Consider the following 25,719-nt stretch of genomic DNA (forward strand, 5'->3'; position numbering starts at 1 on the left):
TGTGAATTGTGAGCATTGTTCCGCAAGTTGCATTACTTTTAAAGAACATGATTTCCTGTTGACTGGCTAGAGGACAAAATTTTGGAATCTGGTGGCTTCTTATTAGGATCATGCTACTCCTAATAAGACTCTTAACTTTGCAGTATGATTATTTATGTTGAGGCACATGACGTATATTTTTGAACGAATTATGTGAAAGAGTAGGGAGGGCTATAACTTTTTGATCTGGTAAATATATTATCTTAATTTGTAATAATTGATAAAGATAAAATGAAGCTTATTAAATATTGGTTGAGTACGTAAAAAAGGGAATTAAAAGGAAATTATTTTACTTCATCAAATGAGAATCGGAACTGGGAATGAGCTTGCCGCTTAGTCGCCGTAAAACAGGGAAGGGCAGTGTCAGTTTTCTTCCAGTGTTTTTTCTCTCCCTATGCTCTTTCTTTCTCTCTCCTTTTCTTTTCTCCATTGTACTCTTGGACAAATTTGGGTAAGACAAATTTGCGTAGGTACAAAGACAAACTACAGTAACTTCTTAGTATAGGAATGAAGAAAGGAAGCGTTTAACTATGCTGGGGCTTTTTTGTGTTGCTATCGTTATCAGTAGAAAACCGTATTCGACCAATTTGCTACACTTGACAGATACCCTTCCCATCACTGGACTGAGGTCACGGACCTCGATCTCTCCATTATTGCAATTCGTTGATGCTTTTGTGTTTGACTGATAAGGATGACGAATATCATCTTTCATGCTTTTACACCATTAATTAACCCCAAATTCCGTCACACAAGAAAATTCTGTTGCCTCTGGCTTTCTAGGAATTAAGCTCACTTCACTTGCACGCTTCAAAGCAGGGAGAAAATATTTTATCTTTTCTTCTTCCAAGCAGGATCTTTTCATGCAATGAAAAGCATTTATACTTTGCCCTTTCCTTTAATTTTCATCGCGGTTCACATAATATTCAACAAGCAAACTTGAAACAGATGAAATTACTATTAATCATTCCTTGCATTCATATAGTTTACTAATCACTATGGTTATATATAAGAGTAGTTGTTACATTCTTTTTCTTTCTTGGCCCTGGCCCTTGGGTGATAGTTACATACAACTTTATAACTAAACACAACTTTTCTCTTGATTGAGCATAAAAGTACACACTATAATATTCCTTGTATGGATTATTTTATCTAAGGCTTATGATGTTGAGTGTAAATGTAATCGAGATGAGCTTCTGCAATCATCCTCCTTTTCAGACATTCCTCATCTTTCTCATAACACTCTTCTGATCCCATCAACTGCACCCCATATCAACACAAATCAGCCCATATATAAATAAATAAATATATATATATATATATATATAAGAAGAACAAACAGAGATTTTACTTGAAAGAGGGTGGGTGAACAAAGACAAGAAACGATGGAATTCTTACGTTTGAGAAATCTTCTTTGACATCTGTAGCCAATAAACCAGCTTGATTGATCTGGTTAGCTTTAAGCTCCTTCTCACCTGTAAAATAATTTTACAAGTTGGCACATCTTTTAGACCAAACCATGAAGGCCAACAGAGAAAAGAAATAAAAAAGAGTCAAAGCGGTTTTTGTCAATAACCCACCTTGTTTCTGTGCCAGGAGACGAGCAGAGGTTGAGTAGGAGCAAAGAAGAAAAGCAAAGAGCAGAAAGGTGATAAGCCCAAGAAACTTTTCTTTCATTTCTTTGACTCGTATTTTCTTTCCTTTTTCTTTTTGTTTAAAGACAGAAGGAAGAGAGAGAGAGAGAGAGGTAGAAGACAGGAAATATGAATGAAGCAGAGTGGAGGAAGGCTACTCTGTATAAATAGCAGCAGAGACACGGAGAGATGCTTGTTTGCTGCTGCTGTGAGCTGATCTTTTAAGTCACATGTAGATCCTTAACACGGCAGTTACAACTCTCAACAGAGTTAGTGGCGCCCACACCGCCCCAACTTTTAATTTGCAATCTTTTTCTCTTTAAGGGTTATTTATTAAATGGAAAAAAATAAAAATAAATTTGTCCTTTGCTTGCATTTAGACTGCAAAATAAAATCATGGTTTGGTTTCGAGTAGTATGAGTTTTTAAAATTGGATCATCTATCTTAGGAATGGATAGGTCAAGAGTGTTATGAATGCATATTTTATGTACATGACATGCATACATAAATCCCTTTGCACTTAACAGTTCATATATAGGATAAATGGTGCTTAAAGGTACGAAGACTTTGAAATGTAGGGTTAAAATACGCCTAACAATGCTCATTATCAAAGTATCATCATGTGGGAATGAAGACTAGGAAGGGCACCAAAGGCCACGGAATTGTATGCAAGTGGCTGTTGTTTCCCATTGCCCAATTTGGTGGTGGTGATGGTGGTGGTGGTGGGGACCCAATTCTCCAAAATCACCTTCAAGTTGTGAACAAGAAGACTAAGAAGAAATGAAGTATAGTTTTTGTTTTCTACAAAGGAAAAAGGGATTTGGGCTCAATTATTTTCTTTATCATTTTTTTTAAAAAAAATTTTTGTGTGGAAAACCAAGTAGAAGGTGATAGAATAAGACCTACCAAAGCGTCAACAAGTCAATCTGTGGACTATAATACTGCTACTTACCCATTACTTGGCCGACAGCTGTTTCCCATTTGTACCATGTTTGACACTTTCCTTGAGTTACACGCACGTGATAACGTTTTCACTACTTTTTTCAGGCTTAATTTATAGATTAATTCATAGTAGTTTAATGCTTTATTTAATCACAATAATTTCATTTCATGTTTTCTTTCAACAAAAATAGGGAGATGTTAACCGTGAGAAAGAATATTTGCCGCTGTCGAATTGATGTTCAATTCTGAATTAAAGGAAGGGGGAAGAAAAAAACCATTTCGCTCTACACTAGTATGATAATCATTTTGTAAGATCTCAAAGATGTAATTTAGTACTATAATCCTAGGACTATGTCATCTTGCTATGTATTCCAAAGAGGTAATGTTGTATAATTCCACTAGCATTCCTTGACTCCAATTAGACTTAATATAGAGCTTTAATTTCCTTGCTAAAACAGATAACTAACAAGATATAGGTCAATAGGCTTAGCTTCACCAACTCCCCAGATATATATGAAGTATAAGATTATTAGTAGATAATGCTATGTAACTTTCATTATCGTCCTTAAAGTCAAGAAAACAATATTAAACTACAATATATTTCAATGCATGTTTGTTTAAATTTTAATTACTTTTAGCAGACCAATCTGTGGAAAAGAAAGAGACCAAAGTCCAAGTCTCCTCTTGAAGCCAAATTCTAAATTTGGGATGAAGTTTTATATGTTTTCTTTGAGTAAAGACACCGGGAAAAGAAGAAACAATAATTTATAGTGTGATTTAAATATTAACTTAATTTAATACTGTTGTTTAATAAGGTGGGCTCTCTAACATGTTTATTTTTTCTTGAAATTGCAAAAAGGAAAGGTGACACTAGGTGAGTGATAATTTGGGGTCATTGCTTTGTAAGCCCCATTGCGAAGAAATCAGACAGCCTAAAGCCTAAGTTTCAACGACACAAAATCAGAAAAAGGGAGACTCTAGGAATGGAAACATGACAACCCACTCACGAGGATTATATTCATATTAATTCTTTTCGAAATTACGTATGTGAATATCTTGTTCTTGAAAATGCTGTAATAATAGGTATGAATCCAAGAACTTGTTGCAATCTGAAACCCAAAAGTTCTAAAGTTTTTCAAGGTGAAAGTGAAGGGAGAGATTACAAGTCAATCCTGGGATTCAATCCATAAATTAAAGCCACACATAATCAGTGAATTGAAAAGCTAAAAAGGAAAAGGCAAAGAGAGAGATTGGAAAGTGACAAAGGAGATGGTAAATATCAATGTAGGAAGAATAGTGGAGTATTGGAGTCTGACCACGCCTGCTGCCATTTGGATCATTACATGTGATGCAAAACCTAAGGTTGCCAACACAATCGAGGGCCTACTCGTCCTTTACTGAATTTCATGATTCCAAATTAAAACCCCGTGCAATGCCTTTCAATGTTTGAAATTTGGCTTCAATAATTGAACTGCCAAAGGTACAGTCGAGTAACTGTGTGAAAGCTATCACTTTGTTTGATGCTTTAAACGAGTTGAAAATCTAGAACGATAAGCTACAAATGGTCGAAGTTCTGCTAGAAAAGAAAAGGAAAAAAAAAAAAAGAAAAGGGAAAGAATACTTGGGAATTGACGTTTTGGTGGAAAGTGGAGGTTTTTCAATGAAAGAGAAAATGTTGATCACCCCACTTATCAATTTCGGGCTTTTGCTTTATCCTTGTCTTGCGTTCATCACCCCCAACATTGATGTTTGGAATCTATAAAAGAGAGCACGTTCTAACTCAGGTCAGAAGAAATTATGGGGGATCCGTATTGCACATATTTTTTCTCTTCTTTTCCTTTCTCCATCCTTTCATGTGAATAAATTGATGCATACATGCACTACTCTTATATCACATAAATAAAAGATATTATTGACCAACAAATTTCTAATAATCTTAAAGAGTTGTATCCATCAATGGTAATGGTTTAACTACACCTTTAATTAAAACGATACTTGAAAGTTCTTTGCTATGGATTATTTGATATAAAAAAGGTCCTTTCATCTTAGTTGTAATATTTTTCTAACGTCAACTTTATAACAATCGCATTAAATGTCAAATTTGTTTAGTTTTTAATTTATTGAGAATTACCCTGGAAAACAATAATGAGTTTATATACATGACTTTGGTTATCGAGAAGAATATTAAAATTTTGAAATTCACAATATTAATATAAAACATAAAATATTTTATTCTTTGAATATAATTTTTTTAAAAAAAAAATTAATTCTTGAATAGATTTCTCATGAATATTTATCACAAAATGATGAAATGATGATGAATGAGTTAGGATTGATTTGTCATTGACTTTATTTTAGAATGGACAAAATTCCTTTTGACGATCGAGTATGAGAAGCATCAACATCCATCAATATGCAGACTAATAAGAGTTGAACGTTGAGCTACGGAACATCAAATTCTAGTTCAGCTAAAACATCAATGAATGAAGACATTTATCGGAAAAAAATTTTTTTTTTTTGACTGGTGCATGTAGAAATTGCACTTTGCCTTTAGAGCTTTCTTACTAATTTGAAAAAAAAAAAATCAATATGTAATCGACAAAAAAACTTTGAGGGACCTTAGATTGAAATTTAGGGCTTTGCATATCTTTCATGCATGGAATTTGAAACAAGAATTTTTGTACCAAAGTACAGCATCTCGATTGCTGCAGCCGAATTGGATTTTAGTGAAAGAGAGGGATTTGGTTAGCTTTAACCAAATGTTTTATCATTCCTCACCTAATCTACTTTTTGAATCCTTATGACTTGTGACATATGACATATCCTCTCTCTCTCTGTTTTACACTTTCTCCATCTCTTTTCTTGTTTCTAAATTTCTTTTGTAATAGAATTTATTATTAGTAAGATCTTTGAAGCAGGCATATTTTTTCAAGTTGAAGGTAGGAACTGGGAATTTAAACTCAAGACTCTTATTATATGAAGCAAAATGTTAAATTGTGCCACCAAAGTGACATGCATGAACTCAAATGACACGTCTCGCGTGCCAGAAGAAGTAAGTATTCATAATTTACTCATGAAAAATGCAATTAAATAATTAATTTTCCTATTCTTTTGCACATAAGTCTATACTTATTGTTATACATGGTGATCATATGTAAGCATATGGAGTATAAAAGGTGATAAGGTAATTATTAATTATAATAAATAAGCAGCTGTTTATCATGTTATACTAATTAAGAAATCATGTAATGGGAGACAACTTTTTGTATTTGAAAAGAAATGCTTTTGAAATGGACTAGACGTGCATGGCATGTTATGCCTCCACCATCCGACACATTTTCTCTATTATTTCATTTCTTTCTTGTATGATTGAGTACTTTGATGAGATTATAAGCTGAATCAAATAAGCAAGAGAGCCTGGCATCTTTTACATACTGTGTATTGTTCCTATATATTCATGGGCACAAAGACAACAACCATAACCTTCTTATAATAAAACAAAGGCCTTTTGTTGAGTGCCCTTCTTGTATGACCTTGAACAGATATAAACACACAAACCTTGAAATTCAAACCTCTGTACATAAATAGATACATACGTATATGTATCTAGGCGTAATGAGTTATTGAGTCATAACTTCTTATTTACTCTTGTTCTTGATACTTATATTGAATCAAATGAACATCTAACTAGCTAGTAAGGGAAGAAAAGGAGAGGAAAAATGATCAGGGATCAAAAAAAGAAAGAGTTGATGACAATTATTTTTAGATGGATTGATTTTCTTCCACTACTCAAAAGAGAAATTTCATTAATTGAACTTTTTTTCAATAGAATAAATATTAATTTCTAATCTAAGCTCTTCCCTTTGCCAACCTGTCTACATGCTCATCAACGACAGCAATCTTTTTACCAAAAAGAAAGTTAGTTGCCAAGGGAATTAACTCCAATGTTGTGTTTTGTTGGATAGTTTGATAATGATAGTATTTGGATTTCTGAAATAAAATATTAATAAGTAATGAATATTTATTATTTTGATTTTCAAATTAAATAATAAATGTTATTTATTAAGAGTGCTTATTAAGGAAAAGTTGTAATTAAAGAGTTATGAATAGTTATTTTATTAAATATAACTCTTTGAATATTTATATTATGAAAGGCCTTTCAAAAATATAGTTATATTGTGAGAGGAAACAATTGCTTGAAAAGTTATAATATAAAAAAAAATCTTTACATTGAAAGTGTATATATTTGTTTATTAAATAAACAAAGTCATTAGGTTGTAATTTTCATTATTGTGATAAATGTGTTAAGAATTTTGTTTGATGAAAATACCTATAAAGTCCCTATATTCTTGTATTTTGTTCAATTTAATTCATGTATTCAAAATCGAAGCTATTGAGTCCCTTAATTTTAAGAATTACTTCAATTTAGTCATTCTCCTTAATGGCATCTAATTTTGCTATTAAAGAGGATGATGCCAAAGGTGACATGGCACCAACATAATGATGTGGCATGCCACATGGCTCCAACGTGATGATTTGTTAGTGCCAAATGGCACTATTATCTTGACGAGGCAATATTGATGTGGCATGAACATGTTGGCGTGTCTGTGTCATGTGACAAATAAAAAAATTTTAAAAAATTTTTTTGTCACATCATAGAGATTAAATTGAATAAAAATATAAAATACATAAACTAAATTAAACAAAATTGAGATGTTGAGGAACTAAATTAAAAAAATATTTAAAAAATATAGAAGTAATTAAATAAATAATAAAATTATTTTTATAATATAAACTTATAATAAGCTAAATACTTAAGTGTAGAAGACTTAGGGCCTTAAAAATTATATATAAAATATTCTTACTTGATTATTTGATTTTAAAATATGTATATTAATTTACCTTCTTTTCAAAAATTTAAGTTTGAATTCTCCATTTATAAAAAAAAAATTTAAAAAAAATTATACATAAAGTCAAATTTAGATGAATAACTTGCATTATGTTAAAATAAAATAATATAAAAAATTAAATAAATTTTTTTCTTCTATTTATAATAGTATAAAATTTTAAAATTTATTTTAGTTTTTAATTTTAGTTGAATTCAAATTAATAAAATAAGTTGATTTAGTTTTTTCTTTTAAAAAAAAAAAAAGATATGGAGTTAGTGATAATTATAAAAAAAAATTCTCGTTCTAACTGGCTTAATTTGAGCGTGATGAATCTCTTACTACACTCATAAAATTTGAGCTACTCCACCTCTTTAATTTTTTATTTATTTTTTATGTTTTTATTTTGTTTAATATTTCAGGTTATATTTTTTAGGCTAAAATGTCCTGAATTAAAGACTGCATTTATGGTAATAAAGTTAAATATAATTGTAAATATTTGTACTATTTTATTTTATATTTACAAATTTTTTGTAGATCCAGATTAATAATTTAAATTTAAATTTAACGAAATTTGATTATGGTATTTGAATTTAGATAAAATCGTTTTATAAGAAACTTTGAGTAAATTTAAGTAAAAGGTAAATAAGGTAAGGATTAAATAATTTCAATAGAATCGGTATTTATAAATTATGAAAGTTGTAACTATGATGTGGTATCAATTTTTTTTTTAAATTTTTTGATTTGTCACGTGGTACCAACACGTTAGCATGTCAATATCATGTCAATATTACCATATCAACATATTAATGTCACACGGCACTGCCATGTCATCACGTGGATGTCACATGACATGTCACGTCATCATATTGATGTCACGTCAATACTAATGTCATTCCTTTTAACGGTAAAATTGGATGTGGATAAGTGAAGAGATTAAATTAAAATAATTCTCAAAATCAAGAGACTTATTACTTCAATTTTAAGTATAGGAATGAAATTGAAGAAAATATATGAATATAAGAACTTGGTGGGTATTTTAACCATTTTATTAAATTTTGAAAATTAAAAAAATACTTTAAAAAAGTGTTCTATTCACACCCTCAAAGTCATATTCTTCTTCTCAATTAATTTGCTTGAGGATTATTGAATAACCCAACAAGTTCTCTTATAACCATCTAAGTTGCATCCAGATATCGTTTATGGTCTGCAATCTGCATATGCATACCAATATGTGGTTGAGATGAACTTATTGGCCCCTCATGGCATCCCAACAAAATGTTAGGCAACAGGAGTAATCCAAAACAGTCTGTTTACTGTCATTATCATAATCTGATTATTGGCAATTTGGGTATAAACCATTTGCTTTGAAGGTCAAAAAAGCTAAAAGAAAGAGGCCATAATAGCAAAATCTAGATGATGTTATATTGATCTAATGTTGCAGGTCTTGACCAGTAGTAGACTAATATTTACTGTAAACAGTTTTCTGCTTTTCCTTTTAGTTGGTTAGGTCTATTGAAACTTACATATATTTATGGAAAGTAAGAGGCATTTCCATATGCAAGTTGCAGGGCTTGTTTTAGAGATTGACAGTCACTAAGCCCCCACATAAGTGAAACTTTTTACCTACTTATTAGTTTAAGGCCACTTGAGATCATCTGTGAATGTGATTTGTTAAGTTTCTGTATCTTCAAGTTGAATTTCTGGAAAAGCCTTTTGTAAAAAAAGAATTTTGGGTGCAAAAATTTGGAGTACTTTTCCCAAGCTGAAACTTGTAGACATCAATATTTTATTGACAAAAATCTTTGAAGAAAATTGTTATTAAAAAATGTTGAGATGGTCGAGTTGGTCTAAGGCACCAAATTAAAGTTTTGGTCTAAAAGGGTGTGGTAATTAAAAAAAAAGGATAAAATACTTACATTTTTTAAATTTTAATCGAAATTTAAATGAGTCTATTAGTTTTTAAAATAGATATTCTGCTTTTAAAAATATATTTTTTTTCGACATATCAACATGTCAGTATCACATCAATATTGTCATGTCATTATATTAGTGTCAGATAGCACTCTCACATTATTATATCGATGTCATGTGGCATGTCACGTCATAAAAAATGTGTTACATCAGCATTGACATCAGAGATAGGTCATATTTTTAATAGTAAAATTCAATTCTGTTAAAAGGAAGGATTAAATTGAAATAATTTTTAAAATAAAAAAATTAAATTATTTCGATGTTAATTATAGAAATTAAATTGAACAAAATGCATTGATACAAAGACTTGATGGGTATTTTAACCATAAAAATATAACACTTAAAAAAATTCTTAAATTATTTAAAAAATTCATATAAATCTTTTTTTCTCATTTTTTTAACAAAAGTCTATACCTTTTTTGAAGAAATATGCTCCTAAATTATTCAAAAAATTCAAATAAATCCAAAAGATAAAAGTATAATACTTAAAAAAATTCTTAAATTATTTAAAAAATTCAAATAAGTCTTTTTTTCTCATTTTTTAACAAAAGTCTATAGCTTTTATGAAGAAATATGCTCCTAAATTATTCAAAATTCAAATAAATCTAAAAGATAAAAGTACAATACTTAAAAAATTCTTAAATTATTTAAAAAATTCAAATAAGTGCTTTTTCTCATTTTTTTAACAAAAGTCTATAGCTTTTATGAAGAAATATGCTCCTAAGTTATACAAAAAATTCAAATAAATCATTTTCTTGTTTTTCAACAAGAGTCTACAGCTCCTAAATATTTAGAAAATTCAAATAAGTCATTTTTCTCATTTTTTAACAAAAGTCTATAGCTTTTGTGAAGACATATGCTACTGAACTATTCAAAAAATTCAAATAAGACTTTTGTTCTCATTTTTTAACAAAAGTCTATGACTTTTATGAAAACATATGCTACTGAACTACTCAGAAAATTCAAATAAGTTATTTTCTCGTTTTTTAACAAAAGTCTACAGCTTTTATGAAGAAATATGCTCCTAAACTATTCAGAAAATTCAAATATGTTTTTTTTCTTGTTTTTTAACAACAGTGTACAACTCTTAAATTATTTTTAAAAAATTCAAATAAGCTTTTTATGAAAAAATATGCTCCTAAATTATTTAGAAAATTTAATTAAATCTTTTTTTCCATGTATTTTAGCAATAATCTACACCTTTTATCAAGAAATATGGAAAAATAGCTAAATTATTTTAAACCAAATTAGCTAAATTATTCAAAAAATTTAAATAAATTTTTACATTATTATTTTAAACCAAATTAGCCCCTATTATTATTTTAAACCAAATTAGTCCTTATTTAATGCTTGATTTAGTTAAAAGTGACACTTGTCATTCTATATTGCATGGTTTTAACTTGGCATACTGAAATGTTATAATTGATGATAATGTAATATGTTAAAAAAATATAATACTTAAAAAAAACTCTTAAATTGTTCAAAAAATTTAAATAAGTTATTATATTTTTATTTTAAACCAAATTAACAATTATGATTATTTTATTAATGATGACGTAATATGTTAATACTTAAAAAAACTTAAAAATTATTCAAAAAAATTCAAATAACCGAAATTATTCAAAAGAAATTCAAAGAAACCTTTATATTTTTATTTTGAAACAAATTAGCTCTTATGATTAACGCTTCACTTAGTAAAATACCACTTATTATTCTATACCACATAATACTAGTATGGTATGTTGAAATGTCATAATTGATTATAAAAGTATGCTGACGTATCATAATTAATAATGATATGGTATGATAATATGATCATGTGGTATTTTTTACTCTCAATATCAACGTCATATCAGTGTCATATGAATATAAAATGATAAGTGATATTTTAATTAATAAAAATTAATCAAATATTAGTAACAAGAATTCATATGATCCAAAACAAAAGTATAAGAACTTAATTAATGAGAGAATAAAAATTTATTTAAATTTTTTTAAAATAATTTAGAGATTTTTTCAAGTATTATATCAAAGAGAAATGATATATATAAGACACATTTATAAGAGTAGAACTGACATTGTATAAAACAACCACTCGTAGTTTCAATTGTACTACAGAATGGAGAGAGTTCAACTAATAAGCATTGGCAAAAGATGTTGCTTTGATTATGAAAGCTACGGAGTAAGTGAGAAGAAGCCAAAGCAGAATTCAAAAAGGAAATCTTTGATAAAGATTTGGACCCCCAATGGAGATGACATTCCTTATATTTTCTTCTCTTTTATTAAAGGACAACAGTGGAAAATTTGGACCCCCAATGTTTTGACGAGGTCAATTACAAGTAAAAATACAACACATCAACATAAAAGTTAGATCAATCGCACCTACTGTTAGATTTGAACCTGAATTTAAAACCTGTCACCGAGATAATGCATCTTCGGATGAGGAGTAGAACGGGAAGAGAGTGTGATTATCCAAAATGTGCCTTGGTCAGAATCGCTGGATTGCAATTTGCAGGCCCACTGCATGAGTAAAGAGAGGTAGAAAGGACTCTAAAAGCCCGGCCCTTACTCTTCTCCTTGGACTGCGACAGGAGCTTCTCCATTGGGTACATCCATCCATGAATATCAGAAAACCATGTGACCCAAATATTTACAATAGAGAAGAATTCCAAATGCTGGTCAGTATGTTGTTCCGATGTAGCTGCTTCTGCTGGACTGAAAAACACAAAAGGAAAAGATATATCTTTATAATAGTTGACACACCATCAAATTTCAAAAAGAGTTTTGTGAACAAAATAATATAAAGAAAAGGAAAAGAATATGTGTTGGTGGAGCACGTTGCCTGCTCGAGATGGATTTGCACCGTAAAAAGTGGATTTTCTTTCCGCGGTTAAAATAAGTGGGTCTCCCACTATGATTTCATCTTCTTTTCATCTTGCCAACTACTGGTTTGCCTCTAAAATTAAAGTTGTTTGTTGTTGTTAAATTTAGGATAATGTATCTTTATTTTCTTAAACTTTGTTAATAATTTCAAACTAAATTTTTACAATGTATCATTTGTATTTTAAAAAAAAAAAATTTCATTGAACATGTAATTCTGCCGTTAGTCACTCGTTAATAGTTTTATTATATTAATGATGTGATAGTATTTTTAAGATAATTTTATCCTTCTTTCACCTCTAAATCAACTAGAAGCTAGAACTTTATCAAAATCTAAATTTTTTTTATATTGAAAATTCCAGCAAGATCCAACTACCTTATTAAAATTTTATTAATAAAAAAAATAAAAGGCACATAATGAAGGGAGACATAAAATCATACCTTCAAAGTTAAAGAAATTATGAAAATTTTAGTACCTTTTAACGGCTCCACTTTATGTGCATACCGTTCTTATGATACTAAGAAACAATAAAAATAAATTAAAAGCACTACTCTTCTACATTTATTTAAAACAAACAAAACGTAAATTTAATTTATCTAATTTTAATATGCCACGTAACTTACCTTGAGCTTTGTAAATACTTGAAGATTTTGATGTTTGTGACCATGGTTTGACAAGAAATTTGCAACTTGATTACCTTCTTTGTGTACGTGTGAAATTCTATAAAAAATATTTTGTAAATAGTTTCTTATAAATTTCAATAAATACCGTATCTCATGGGATCTTTTTTTTTTCCTCTAAGAAATTTAGAATAATTTAGTGACTTATTTGATATTGTAATAATTTAATATATAAAATTTAACCATGCTACATTCAGGTTTAAAAGAGGCAGCCTACTTATTCATCAATTAATAACATTAACATCAGTGCCTAAATTTATTTAATGAACCATTAAAGTATTATATTAGGGTTAGGCTGGAGTGATCAAATAATGCTGACTAAATTAGATCAGAAATAAGTGTTGTACAAGGAAGTCATCAATTTTGCTAAGTTTCCTTTAGTTCCGTGTGCAATGAATTCTCCATCTCACAGATTGAATAGCTAGACTGGTAGCATGATACACTTTTTCTAGAAGAAAAGCGACAGGGGTGGACCGTCTAATAAGTTGAATTATGTACTACAGCGAGTACCATTTTATGTGTAGATTTTTCTCTGCTATTATTTTTGTGCTTTTCAAGATAACTAATATATACGACCACATGGAATATACTCGAATAAATTTTTTATTTTTCAAATAATATTATATATTAAATATAATATATTTTAAAAGTTAATTGTTTATAAATAATAGATAATTATATAAAAATAATAATTAATGTTTCAATTATTTGAAGTTAAAATTTTTTAATATTAATCTATAAATTATTCAATACTAGTAAAATTTAAAAAAAATTAATGAAAACCACTCAATACAACAAAATTCCTATTAAAAAATTGGATAGATTTTATTGATATTTTAATTTTAATTTTAATAATTAAAATTAATGAAAGGAAAAGTGAGAGCGTTGGAGATGATGAGGTCAAACTTTTGAAGAGAGAAAAAGGATGAGAAATGGCTTGAAAGAGGGGGAGTAAGATGTAGCTCAAAACAAGGGGTTTTTGTTATTTTCCAAGGGTGGAGGGCAGATTCTTAGAATAGAAGAAACATGGGTTAAACATAAAGGTCAAATTCATTCAAAAAGGGCGGAGAAGAAATTGTACAAATTAAGGAAGAGCGAGAAGGATGGCTTTAAAGAGAGTAAAGTAGTAATAGTTCGTACTATGGAAAATATTTAGTTATTTGGTGGTCGAATTCCAAATGTCAACCAACATGATGGTTTCCATAAATGGTTAAAAAAAAACTTGTTAGTTGTCCATGTACCCTCTCCTCCTTTGTCAACCCCTTGGCTTTATTTTCCTCACCCAAAGTCACTTCATCATGTATTTATTGCTTACAAAGGGCCAAAAGTTACCCTCTTTATACAATTTTCTTTCTTTTTATTTTTGCCAATTTTAACTACTAATACTTTAAAAACACACATTAACAAAATCTTTTTATTCAAAGTAATATTCTAAAATTTTATTAAACATACAAGTCTCTCGTACAAGTCACAAATTCATAAGCTAAAACATATATTAGACTTGCAATTTTAATTCGTTGTTTAATCAAATTTAATATATTTTACATTCAAACATTTGATTTATTAATAAATATATAATTCATTATCTAAAAAATAAAATTAGAATATCTTTTTATTAAATTTAAAAAATTAATATATTTTATTTAGTGCTATATATGTTGCTGAAATGTAAGAATAAATTGATAAAACAAATATAATGCTGTATTAATTTGAGTGAAATATAATATATTTAGTATGTACAATATAGGTAGAAGGAGGTAATTAATAAGCGAGAAAAAGGAGATACCGAAATGCCCAATCCTTGCCGGAGATATCACAAGTCTTTAATGGGTGGTTGATAGAAAGAGCTGGATTCTTTTGACGTTGTAAATATTGGTTTGACTTTAGCTTAGGTCGAGGGGTGTTGGATGAACAGATGTATAGCTTTTCATTCCCCTTTTTGAACGAAATTAAGACAATTGGGTGTTATATTCTGCATTTACTATCTTCCCAATACAAAAATCTATAAGGCGGTAGCCTAATCCCAACAAACATTTCTAGAATCTAAAATCAAATTAAAAAAAAAAAAGAAGAAGAAATGTTCAGCTTTCTGGTCAAGCCCTCGTGTGTTTATCTAAGGACTATATAAATGTGGAAAATTTTGGCTTCTATATAATATATGTAGCATTGCTACTAATAGGCCGAGATTCAAAGGGATTTTCGTGTCTTTTTTCCTCGATTTGAATCATAGGGCAGTCAAAAGAAAATAGGAGTAGATTGTTAATCAGAAACGTTGCTGGATTATTCAAAAGATTAGTTTTGGTTCATCAAATAGCCTTTAAGTAAACTCGAAATTTAAGCCACTGGAGAAACGAAAATAGTCTTCACCTCTCCTTTTCAAAACTAGAATTTAAAATTTTTAAAATAATTTTTTTTTACCAAACAGGAATGCACATAAAAACCCAAGTTTAAAATTCTTAACCATTGACGTGTGAACTGACCTCAATCTACATTGGTAAACATTAGAAGATAATTCAATTTAAATTCGTAAGTAGCTAAATTCTAGAATGCAGACTCAATCTGCAGTGTGTATATAATTGATTAGTTGCAGCATATACTGAATTTGGAACTCCCACCAACAGCAAGAGTCAAGAATATGGAAGAAGAGCATTTATTATGAAGATGCAGCCGCATTCTGCAACTTGCAAACAGCCCATGGTAGAGACTTCACCCAAACTAAAAGTCTTTTTTTAACTTTCGGTGGATTCGATTTCTTTATTGTATTAATTTGTTTCTAAAGTCTGAAGATTAGTAAAAATAATAATTTAAAAGTATCTAAAAGATCCTTATTATCGAATTAAAAACTAAAAATACTTTTAGTTCATAATGGCTAGTGACTATATAGTAACTATAAATGCCCTTTCTTGGCTGCTTCTAAGTTCCTCTCAATCTGAATCCTCTCTCTCTCTCTCTCTTCCCTTCTTTTCTCTCTTCCAACATGGAAAGGCTGCTTACCTTGGTGACTCGTCCCCTGTCAACGAAGTTCCTTTCTATACTCATCATTTCATTTCTCTACACGTTGACATGGCCATGCATGGACGCCGCAGCCACCCAAGAGCTTCTCGAAGGTTTTGAAGCCACCCCAAATCCTTCAATCTCCTCGTTCCAACCTCTCCTCGACGATTCCTCAGGAAAGTTCTCTTTCGGTTTCCTCCGAGTCAACTCAACCCGACTCGCCCTGGTCGTTCTCCACGTGCCTTCCAGTGAACCCCTCTGGGTCGCCAACGCGACCGCCTTAGCTCGCTGGTCAGACCACACGAAGGTCTTGTTCAATGGCAGTCTTGTGATTTCAGATCCCCTTACGAGGGTGTTTTGGTCAACTGAAACGCTAGGTGACAAACTAGTCCTCCTAAACAATTCCAATCTGCAGATACAAAAAAGCCTCGATCACGGCATCAACGACTCAACTGTGTTATGGCAAAGTTTTGATTTTCCCAAAGATACCCTTGTCGAAACTCAAAATTTCACTGCTACCATGTCGCTCATTTCATCCAATGGCCTATATTCAATGCGCCTAGGTAGCGATTTCATTGGATTGTACGCAAAATTTGATTCCAATTTTGACCAAATTTATTGGAAGCACAAAGCATTACAAGCCAAAGCTCAAATTATTGAAGGTAATGGACCGATTCACATCAGAGTTGAACCAGATGGGTGGTTGGGCATGTACCAAAATGGAACAACGCCGGTCGATATTGAATCTTTTAACAGCTTTCAACGACAACTTGATGGACTCCTTATGGTCCGGTTAGAATCGGACGGGAACCTCAAAGCATATTATTGGACCGGGTCAAGTTGGGTTTTGGATTATCAAGCTATTCGTGAAACTTGTGAGTTACCACGTCCCTGCGGTTCGTACGGTTTGTGTACTCCCGGGTCGGGTTGCTCTTGTTTGGACAATAATACGGAATTTTCATCCGGTGAGTGTTCCGGATCGGGTTCCTACTTTAATGATTTGTGTACCGACCCCAACACTCAAAACGACATCAAGGTATTAAGAAGAGAAGGAGTGGAGGTGCCGTTTAAGGAGTTGATGAGCTACGAAGCGACGTCGTCCTTGGAAGAATGTGAGGACTCGTGTGAAAGAAATTGCAGTTGTTACGGGGCGGTTTACAACAATGCATCCGGGTTTTGCTACATATTGGACTACCCGATCCAAACGCTGTTGGGAGTGGGAGATGACAGTAAAGTTGGATATTTCAAAATGATGGAAGAAGCAAGGAAGAAAAAAGTGGATGCGGGCTTAAGAGTGGGGATAGGGTTATTAGGTGGGGCCATAGCGTGTTTGATCGGGGCAGTCGGGTTCGGAGGCTACAAGATTTGGAGGAGTAGGAGAGGGGTGAATCGGATGTTGGAGGAGGAAGCGGGTGGGGTAATATCGGGCCCGTATAAGGATCTCGGGTCGGCTAGCTTTAGGTCGATCGAGATGTGCAGCGGGAGTAGTCGATGACATGGGATGACTTGGTTTTTTCATTTTAGAATTTAATGTTCCAATCCTTGTTTCCCCTTTGGCTGGGCTTTCGCAAGTAAAAAAAAAAAAAAAACAATACCTGTGCTAATGCTTACATAAAATAATGTGAGATGAGGTAAGCAATGACGTAGGAGTAGGGGGTTTGACAAAATATTTGAGGATGGTCACTAACTTTTAGTTGCCCTTGTGGATGTGGGGTCAACTTTTTGTTTTTAACAAATTTCCTTTTTGGGGTTTTGTTACATTTTGGATGAGGATGGGACTAGCTAATCCTGATGGAACATCTTTTTAAACTTGTAAACTGTGTTTTTTTATAGAGGATATATAGTGGACTCTGCACGTGGGATCATGTGGGCCACCCTTTGATGTATTCCTAGATATTATAATTAAATTCTTTTTTTTTAAAAAAAACTATACTGTTCAAGTCGTGACATATATTTAGCCAAATGATATGCTGTCGACAACAATTATTTTGTTAAGTTTGTCTTTGATTGATGAATAAAAAAATTGATCAGTTGATAGATTTTATGAATACATACGCTTATACAATTTTAACGAAAAGGGAAGTCTTTTTGATGTAGGGATCACTTGGTAAATTTTTTATTCATTTGTAATGAATAAATTTATAAAAATTATAAGATTTATATTTGATGAAAAAATACTTGATAATTAACATTATATTTGATTGATATCTTTATTCCACTTATTGATTTATACTTCACCTATGACGTTTATGAAAATATATATATATATATATATATGATTGGCTCGAATAAGACTTCTATTCTGAAATCTTTTTCCCTTCCCCATGCATATTTTCTCTCAATGTGGAAGTTCGTTTCAATCTATGGCGAGAATCCCCGCAACAATTAACCCCAGCCCTCCTGGCTTCTTCCGTGTATGATTATCATCTTCTCACAAAGGTCGAATCAAGGCCCAACTCTTGCCCGGAAAAAGAGCTTCAAATATATTTGAAAAAAAGCGGCCCAATCACCTTTGGTTGGATTTGAATCATTTCATACATATGTCTAAATCCAAAAATGATAATTCAATCTTAATCATAATCCATCAAGTATATATATATATATATATATATATATATATATATATATATAGTATCTTCGCATAAAAGTCGAATCAAGGCCCAACTCTTGCATAGAAAAAGAGCCTCAAATGTATTTGAAAAAGCAGCTTGATCACTCTTGGTTAGATATGAGTCATTTCATACGTATAGTTGATGCTCTGCATAAATTGAAGATGCTACTCATAAATAATAGAGAAATAAAAGAAGAAACGCAACGTTTTGATGTACAGCTGAAGAGAAAAGAAAACAAATGTGAAACGCACCGTTTAGAGCAAACAAAGAAGAACATTTATTACATAGCCATTGATTATTTTTTAATTTTTTTATTAGTTAGTTAATCACTATAATTAGTTACACTATTTTGTCCTTTTCTTGGTGTCAGTGTAGATACTATATAAAAAGGCCACTCTTGTATGTTTTTCATGATAAGAATGAAGAACATTTCCTCAAAATATTCTTTACAAAATCTCATTATTCATCATGGTATCAAAGCAGCCTGGAGTTTGCAGAAATTGATTTGGGAATCCTAGAAAGGTTTTATAGCAGTAGCTACCTTGTTTTATCTTCACTATCACATCATTAGTTCTATTCTTTAATCCTTCAATAAGTTGATTCAATTTTCTCAGCTTTTTCATCTCTGCTTTTAACTTGTGAATCATGTCAGACTCATCTGAATCGAGATCTCAGCTGTCTTAAACCTTGAATGATTTGAGATCAACATTATCACCCATTATAGACCCCCAATCACCATACTTCCTACACCACATTGATCACCCTGAATCAGTTGTAATCAACCTTAAGCTAACCATAAGTAACAATCAAGCATGGAGTCGATCCTTCCTATTAGCACTGTCAGCTATAAATAAAATATGATTCATCAATGGTTCAATCCCAAAACCAGAGATTATAGATCTTATTTACCCTTCTAGACCTTTTGTAACAACCTTTTAGTTGCTTGGCTTCTAAACTCCATTACACAACCTATTGCCATAATAGTGTTTTACATGGAGTCAACAAAGGAAATCCGGAACACACTTAAGAAAAACTTTGCCCAACCTAATGATACCAGGGTTTACAATTTGCAATACACCCTAGGAAACATAACACTAGGGACTAGATCTGTTGATGTTTACTTCATAGAGCTTAAAGGAGTTTAGGAGGAATTGTCCATGTGGTAAATGCTATGCTAAATGTTTTATAAGATATTCTGACCAATACCAGAAGGATATGGTCTTCAGGCTTTTCAATGGCTTGAATGATTCTTATTTTACCATAAGATCTCAAATCATCATGTTGGATCCCATACCAACCTTGGATAAGGTGTATAACCTTATGTCAAGAGAAGAAACACAGGGGAATTTGATGCTTCAAACACATTTTATTCTAAAATCATCAGTTATGCAAACAGTTAGTGATGTCAAGAAGAAGCAAAGCAAAGATTTACTTTGCTCTCACTGTGGAAAGAAAGGACACATTAAGGAAAAATATTACAGATTGGTTGGATTTCCAAAGGACTTTAAATTCAAAAAAACAAAAATCAATATCAAAAAGGGAAAGACGGTTCTGAATGTTGTGGCATATGAGCAGTCGGCAGGAATACATTCTGACCAAGAGGATGGTGCAGCATGTGCAAGATCCATGTCCCAAATATCTATTTTTAAACTACAGGTCAGCAAGCTAATGGAGTTCTTGAATGAGAATGGGATCACTTGTAATGATGGTAAGGCTTCCACATCACCAAACATTAACCAAAGTAAACCATCCTTAATCAACTCTATTTTTGCAGGTATAGTATCAAATCACTGTTGCTTCAATACACTAAATAATATACCATATTGTTTCAAACATATCAGGAACCTTATGATTAAACAAAATAGATTGATCATAGACTTTTGGTGCTTCTAACCATATATGTCACTTTTTAGACAAATTTATTCTAGCTCAACCAATTAATAACCATTATGTTTACTTGCCTAACAATGGTAAAGCTCTTGTCACTCACATAGGGACTATCAGATTATCACCTCTGTTAGTGTTTAAGAATGTTCTCTATGTTCTTAGCGTTAACTTTAATTTCATATCAATAAGAGAATTAACCAAATAAAAAAAATCATGACTATTCTTCACTGATTCATATTGTGTTGTTCAGGACCTGCCATCATGGATAGTGACTGGAGTTGCTAGAGAGTCTTCAGGGCTTTATCTGATGTACTATAACCAAGTTGAGCAAAACCTATCTCAATTTTCTTTTGAAAATTATGTTAAGAACATTTCTACTTTTCCTTTCAGTTCCTCTAAGCCAAGATATAAAGACTTTGATCTTTGGTATTTGAGATTGGGGCATGCCCTAATAGAAAGAATCAATGTATTGCACAAAAATTTTCCAGAAATCAGTTGTTCAAATGATTTATTGTGTGAAATTTGTCCAATGGCAAAGCAAAAGAAACTTCCATTTCCAGTGCATATTCATAATTCAAAAACAGCTTTTGAAATAGTTCATATAGACATATGGGGTCCATATGAAGTTCCTACTTTGAATGGCCACAAATATTTCTTAACCATTGTTAATGATCATACACATTTTACATGGATATATTTAATGAAAACCAAATCCGAAGCTTCTTCAATCATTTCGATTTGTGATAATCTTGTCCCAAAATTAGTTTAACAGATCTATAAAATGTTTAAAGACTGACAATGGTCTAGAATTTTGCTCATTGAATTTTATAACAAAATTGGAATTGTTCACCAACTATCCTATATTGGTACACCACACCAAAATGGTGCTGTAGGGAGAAAACACCAGCATTATTTAGCTGTGGTAAGGGCATTGAGACATCAATCAAACTTACCACTCACCTTTTGGGGGGAAATAGTACTAACTACTGTTCATTTAATAAACCAAGTGCTTACAAGAGTTCTTCAAAATCAATTATCGTATGAACTTTTGTTTAAGAAACCACCTTCATATGATCACTTTAAGGTCTTTAGATGCTTGTGTTTTGCATCCACACAAACACAAAACAGAAAGAAATTTGACAGTAGAGCTAGCAAATACATTTTCATAAGTTATCCCAATCATGTCAAAGGGTACAAATTATATGATATTGAAGCACAAAGAGTCCTAGTATCCAGAAATATTGTTTTTCATGAGGATACTTTTCCATTTCACTCTTCAAAACATGATAGACAAGACTTTTACATTTTCACAAACACTTGGTGTACATATCACACCTTTTGATCTTTTCGACTCATATTACTTGAATTCTCAATCCTTTGACCAAAACCAAGATGTTTCAAATTTGAATAAACCTTCAGTAATCTTAGAACAATCCTTCATATCAATGAATGATGAAAATTTTCATAATTCCTCACCTGATAGCAATTTGCGTATTGATAGTACTACAAGTCAACCTGAACCAGACCTCACCATTAACTCAAATACCAATTAGAAAAAGCTCAAGAATTAAAAGTTCACCAAAGTATTTAAAAGCATATCAGATTGACCTACCATTTCATACTAATAATATCACCCTACACCTCATATCCAATTACCTTTTTCATCAAAAACTGTCACTTGCACACAAGGCATTTACCATATCCCTATCTGGTATCCCTATCTAGTATACAAGAACCTAGTACTTACCATCAAGTAGTAACTTATTCTCATTGGAGAGAAGTAATGGCAACTGAATTGAGGGCATTTGAGGATAATGGAACATGGAGTATTGTACCACTGCTTGCTAATTCTCACACTATTGGCTATAAATGGGTATATAAGAATAAGCTGGATGCAAAAGGAGAAATAGAGAGGTATAAATCTAGGTTGGTTGCTAAAGGCTATAGTCAAGTGGCTAGTTTTGATTACCAAGAAACTTTTAGCCTTGTGGCTAAGCAACCTACAGTCAAAATTTTCTTTGCTTTAGCAGCTGCATGCAAGTGGTTATTGTTTCAGTTAGATGTGGATAATGCATTCTTACATGGGGAGTTAAATGAAGAAGTTTATATGGAATTACCTGAAGTTTACATAATCAAGGAAGAGTATTCAAAGGATTCAAAAATGGTAGGCAAACTACACTAATCTCTTTATGGTCTCAAACAAGTCTCAAGGCAGTCGAATGCTAGGCTAACATCATCCATTCTACAGTATGGTTTTAAGCAATCAATGTCAGATTACTCATTATTCATTATGAATGCAGCAAATGGTGAGTTTGTAGCTTTCGTTAATATATATCGATGATATTTTAATTGCCAGTAACTCTACACAAGCTGCAGCAGCTATAAAAAGTCACCTCAATTCACAGTTCAAGCTCAAGGAGCTATGTACCATTAAATATTTCTTGGGACTTGAAATAGCTTGATCACCACAAGGCATTACAATATGCCAGCGAAAATATACTTTGGACCTATTGGAAGAGTATGGTTTACTTGGAGCCAAGCCTATATCAACTTCTATTATTTATAATGTTAAGCTGAGAAGGGCCAGTAAAAAAGAAGAAGTAACAAATCCTACAAGGTACAGACAACTTGTTGGGAAGCTACTCTACTTGACATTCACAAGACTTGATATTTCTAATGCAGTGTAGAGTTTAGCTTAATTCATGGACAAACCAACCAGTGAGCATCACATGGCAGCTCACAAGGTGCTGAAGTATTTGAAAGGAGCACCAGGACAAGGAATTCTAATGAAAGAGACTGTAATTTAAAGATTTCAACATATTGTGACAATGACTGGGCAGGATGTCTTGACACCAGAAGATTTGTCACTAGCTCTTGTGTGTTTATTGGAAAATCATTAGTGAGTTGGAAGTTTGAGAAGCAACAAATAATTGCTCGAAGCTCAACTGAAGTAGAGTACAGATCTATGGCAGCCACATGTTGTGAAGTTATTTGGATAAAAGGTTTGCTAGCAAAATTTGGAATTCAACAGCAGGATGCTATAAAGCTCTACTATGACAACTAGTCATCAATTTATATTAGTAACATTTCTTCATGAAAAAACATAGCATATAGAGATTGATTATCACTTCATCTAGGAGAAAGTCCAAAATGGTGTGATCGAACCTGTCCATACCAACACAGCTACAAGTTGCTGATGCATTCACCACACCTCTGCAACCTGGAGTTTTTCAAAGGTTATTATGCAGAATGGTTCCTCTTGAGGGGGAGTGTCAAACAAGATTATTAAAGATTGAAGCAAAATGGTAGCAGGAAATAAGTGTAGTTGATGCTCTGCATAGATTGAAGATGCTACTTGTAAATAGCAGAGAAATCAAAGAAGAAACGTAGTGTTTTGATGTACAGCTAAAGAGAAAAGAAGACAAATGTGAATCGCACCATTTGGAGCCAACAAATAAGACCGAGGATTACATAGCCATTGATCATTTTTAATTCTTTTATTAGTTAGTTAATCACTATAATTAGTTACACTCTTTTGTTCTTTTTTTTGTGTGTCAATGTAGGTATTGTATAAAAAGGCCACTCTTGTATGTTTTTAATGATGAGAATGAAGAACATTTCTCCAAAATATTCTCTGCAAAATCTCATTATTCATTATGTAGACAAAATTGTTTTCTCAGTTGTTTGTCTATGATTAAAATGACTTTACCTCAATCCTCATAAGACCACAATTCTGCATCTTATATTATTTTCCAAATACATGTTAAGCATAGAATTTAAACAAAGCCCTACAGTTGCTTGAAATTAAAATATACTGGAAACTCCTTCAAAAAGAGTATTTTTAATTTTATGTAACCATACAAGTATATGAATACTTTTGCATATTAGAAAGATGGTGTAATCAAAATAATTTTGACCCGTTGCAGACTTTTATTTAATATATTATCATGAATTTCTTATTTTATAATCTTATTTACCATGTATCAGGAATTTTGTAATACTTATACAAACAAATTTGATATTCTCATGAGGTATCAATTAGATATATGTGTTTTAGACATGTTTTAGTAAGGGCAAAAATATAGTATAAAATATTTAGCGCAGGGCGCTTTGTAGGTAGGGCTCTATTCTTATTGAGAGATATATGCCTCTCCAACATGGTAGATTAACGTATTGATAGTCTCGTAGAAGACAATTTATTATGTAAAATCAAAGTTACAAGCAGTATTGATGAATGGGTCATAATTGAACATCATAGATTGTCACCATTCACCATCATTCTCCTCGTTTCCTGGTTCATGTCTTAACCTTTATATCAGGAAACCTATTCTCGTTTCACCTTTTTGTAGCCTTCCCTCCATTTTCGTTTCTTTGCTTTTCCATGAATCAACTTCTAAATTTGACCTTTTGTCTCTTTCGATGATAACTTCAGAAATATGGAGATTATTGCTAAAATTATTGCCGACCGAAAGCAGCAAGGCATCAATTTTAAAGTGGATTGGGTCAAAATTTTACAGGAACATATAATTAAGCAACTTATACTATGATAATTATCTCAATGCAAGGTTGAGAGTTTAGAAATGCTCGGTTTAGTAAAAAGCTAAGGAAATGGTTTTTGTTAATGAACCTCTGCAATTTAAAAATCATTGGAGAATCCTTCTAGTAGATGGCCTACAAAAACCGATTTAACAGCGTTTTACATCAAATCTGATCATACCAAATGGCCATCGTATTACTCTTCTAGAAGAATCGCAAATGGTTGGGGGACTAATAGTCTAATACCCAAGCTTAAATATTAAAGGAAGGCGCGCGAGAATAGATGATATTTGACACAGCTGACCATTTACTCGAATGTTAAGGACCTGTTGCCATAATATTCTTCGATTGGAAAAATTATTCCTGCAACTATTTTGCAGGGAATGGGATTAGTGATCATTGTAAAAGTCGGGAAATCAATTGCTTTTGGCTGAAGGCTGTTTTTTGAAGACTTCTTCAGGGGATCCAATTCTTTTCTCAGTGCTAGAGTGCTTGTTTTGCCCAGAAGTAGTGCCTGAGCCTGACATGCAAGAAATTGCTCTGAGAGTAATGAATTACTATCACTGTTTTTCTGGTGTATGCTTCCTTTTCAGTTCATCATTGATTGCATACCAGATATGATAATATATGTCAGCTAGGCAGCAAGGTGGTTGGTGC

The 25,719-nt window shown here is 31.7% G+C and overlaps 2 protein-coding genes and 1 non-coding gene across 3 annotated transcripts; 2 read left to right on the plus strand and 1 right to left on the minus strand.

Moving 5' to 3' along the window:
- Positions 1-975: 975 nt before the first annotated feature.
- LOC110420543 (putative phytosulfokines 6) lies at positions 976-1,846 on the minus strand. Its single transcript, XM_021433897.2, has 3 exons — positions 1,617-1,846; positions 1,435-1,511; positions 976-1,296 (listed from the first exon to the last, which is right to left on the minus strand). Exons 1-3 carry the CDS (start codon positions 1,711-1,713, stop codon positions 1,189-1,191), a joined length of 282 nt encoding a protein of 93 aa, XP_021289572.1. The 5' UTR covers positions 1,714-1,846; the 3' UTR covers positions 976-1,188.
- Positions 1,847-7,770: 5,924 nt separating this feature from the next.
- Positions 7,771-7,863, plus strand: LOC149526927 (small nucleolar RNA snoR8a). Its single transcript, XR_016351509.1, has one exon. It is a non-coding gene; the product is annotated as a small nucleolar RNA snoR8a (small nucleolar RNA).
- Positions 7,864-15,819: 7,956 nt separating this feature from the next.
- LOC110420515 (D-mannose binding lectin protein with Apple-like carbohydrate-binding domain-containing protein) lies at positions 15,820-17,914 on the plus strand. The gene has a single exon (XM_021433864.1). It carries the CDS (start codon positions 16,011-16,013, stop codon positions 17,520-17,522), a length of 1,512 nt encoding a protein of 503 aa, XP_021289539.1. The 5' UTR covers positions 15,820-16,010; the 3' UTR covers positions 17,523-17,914.
- Positions 17,915-25,719: the final 7,805 nt, after the last annotated feature.

Source organism: Theobroma umbraticum, unplaced genomic scaffold (genome assembly GCF_002168275.2).
Source record: "Theobroma umbraticum cultivar Fairchild unplaced genomic scaffold, ASM216827v3 scaffold_86.0, whole genome shotgun sequence".
Classification (NCBI taxonomy): domain Eukaryota; kingdom Viridiplantae; phylum Streptophyta; class Magnoliopsida; order Malvales; family Malvaceae; genus Theobroma; species Theobroma umbraticum.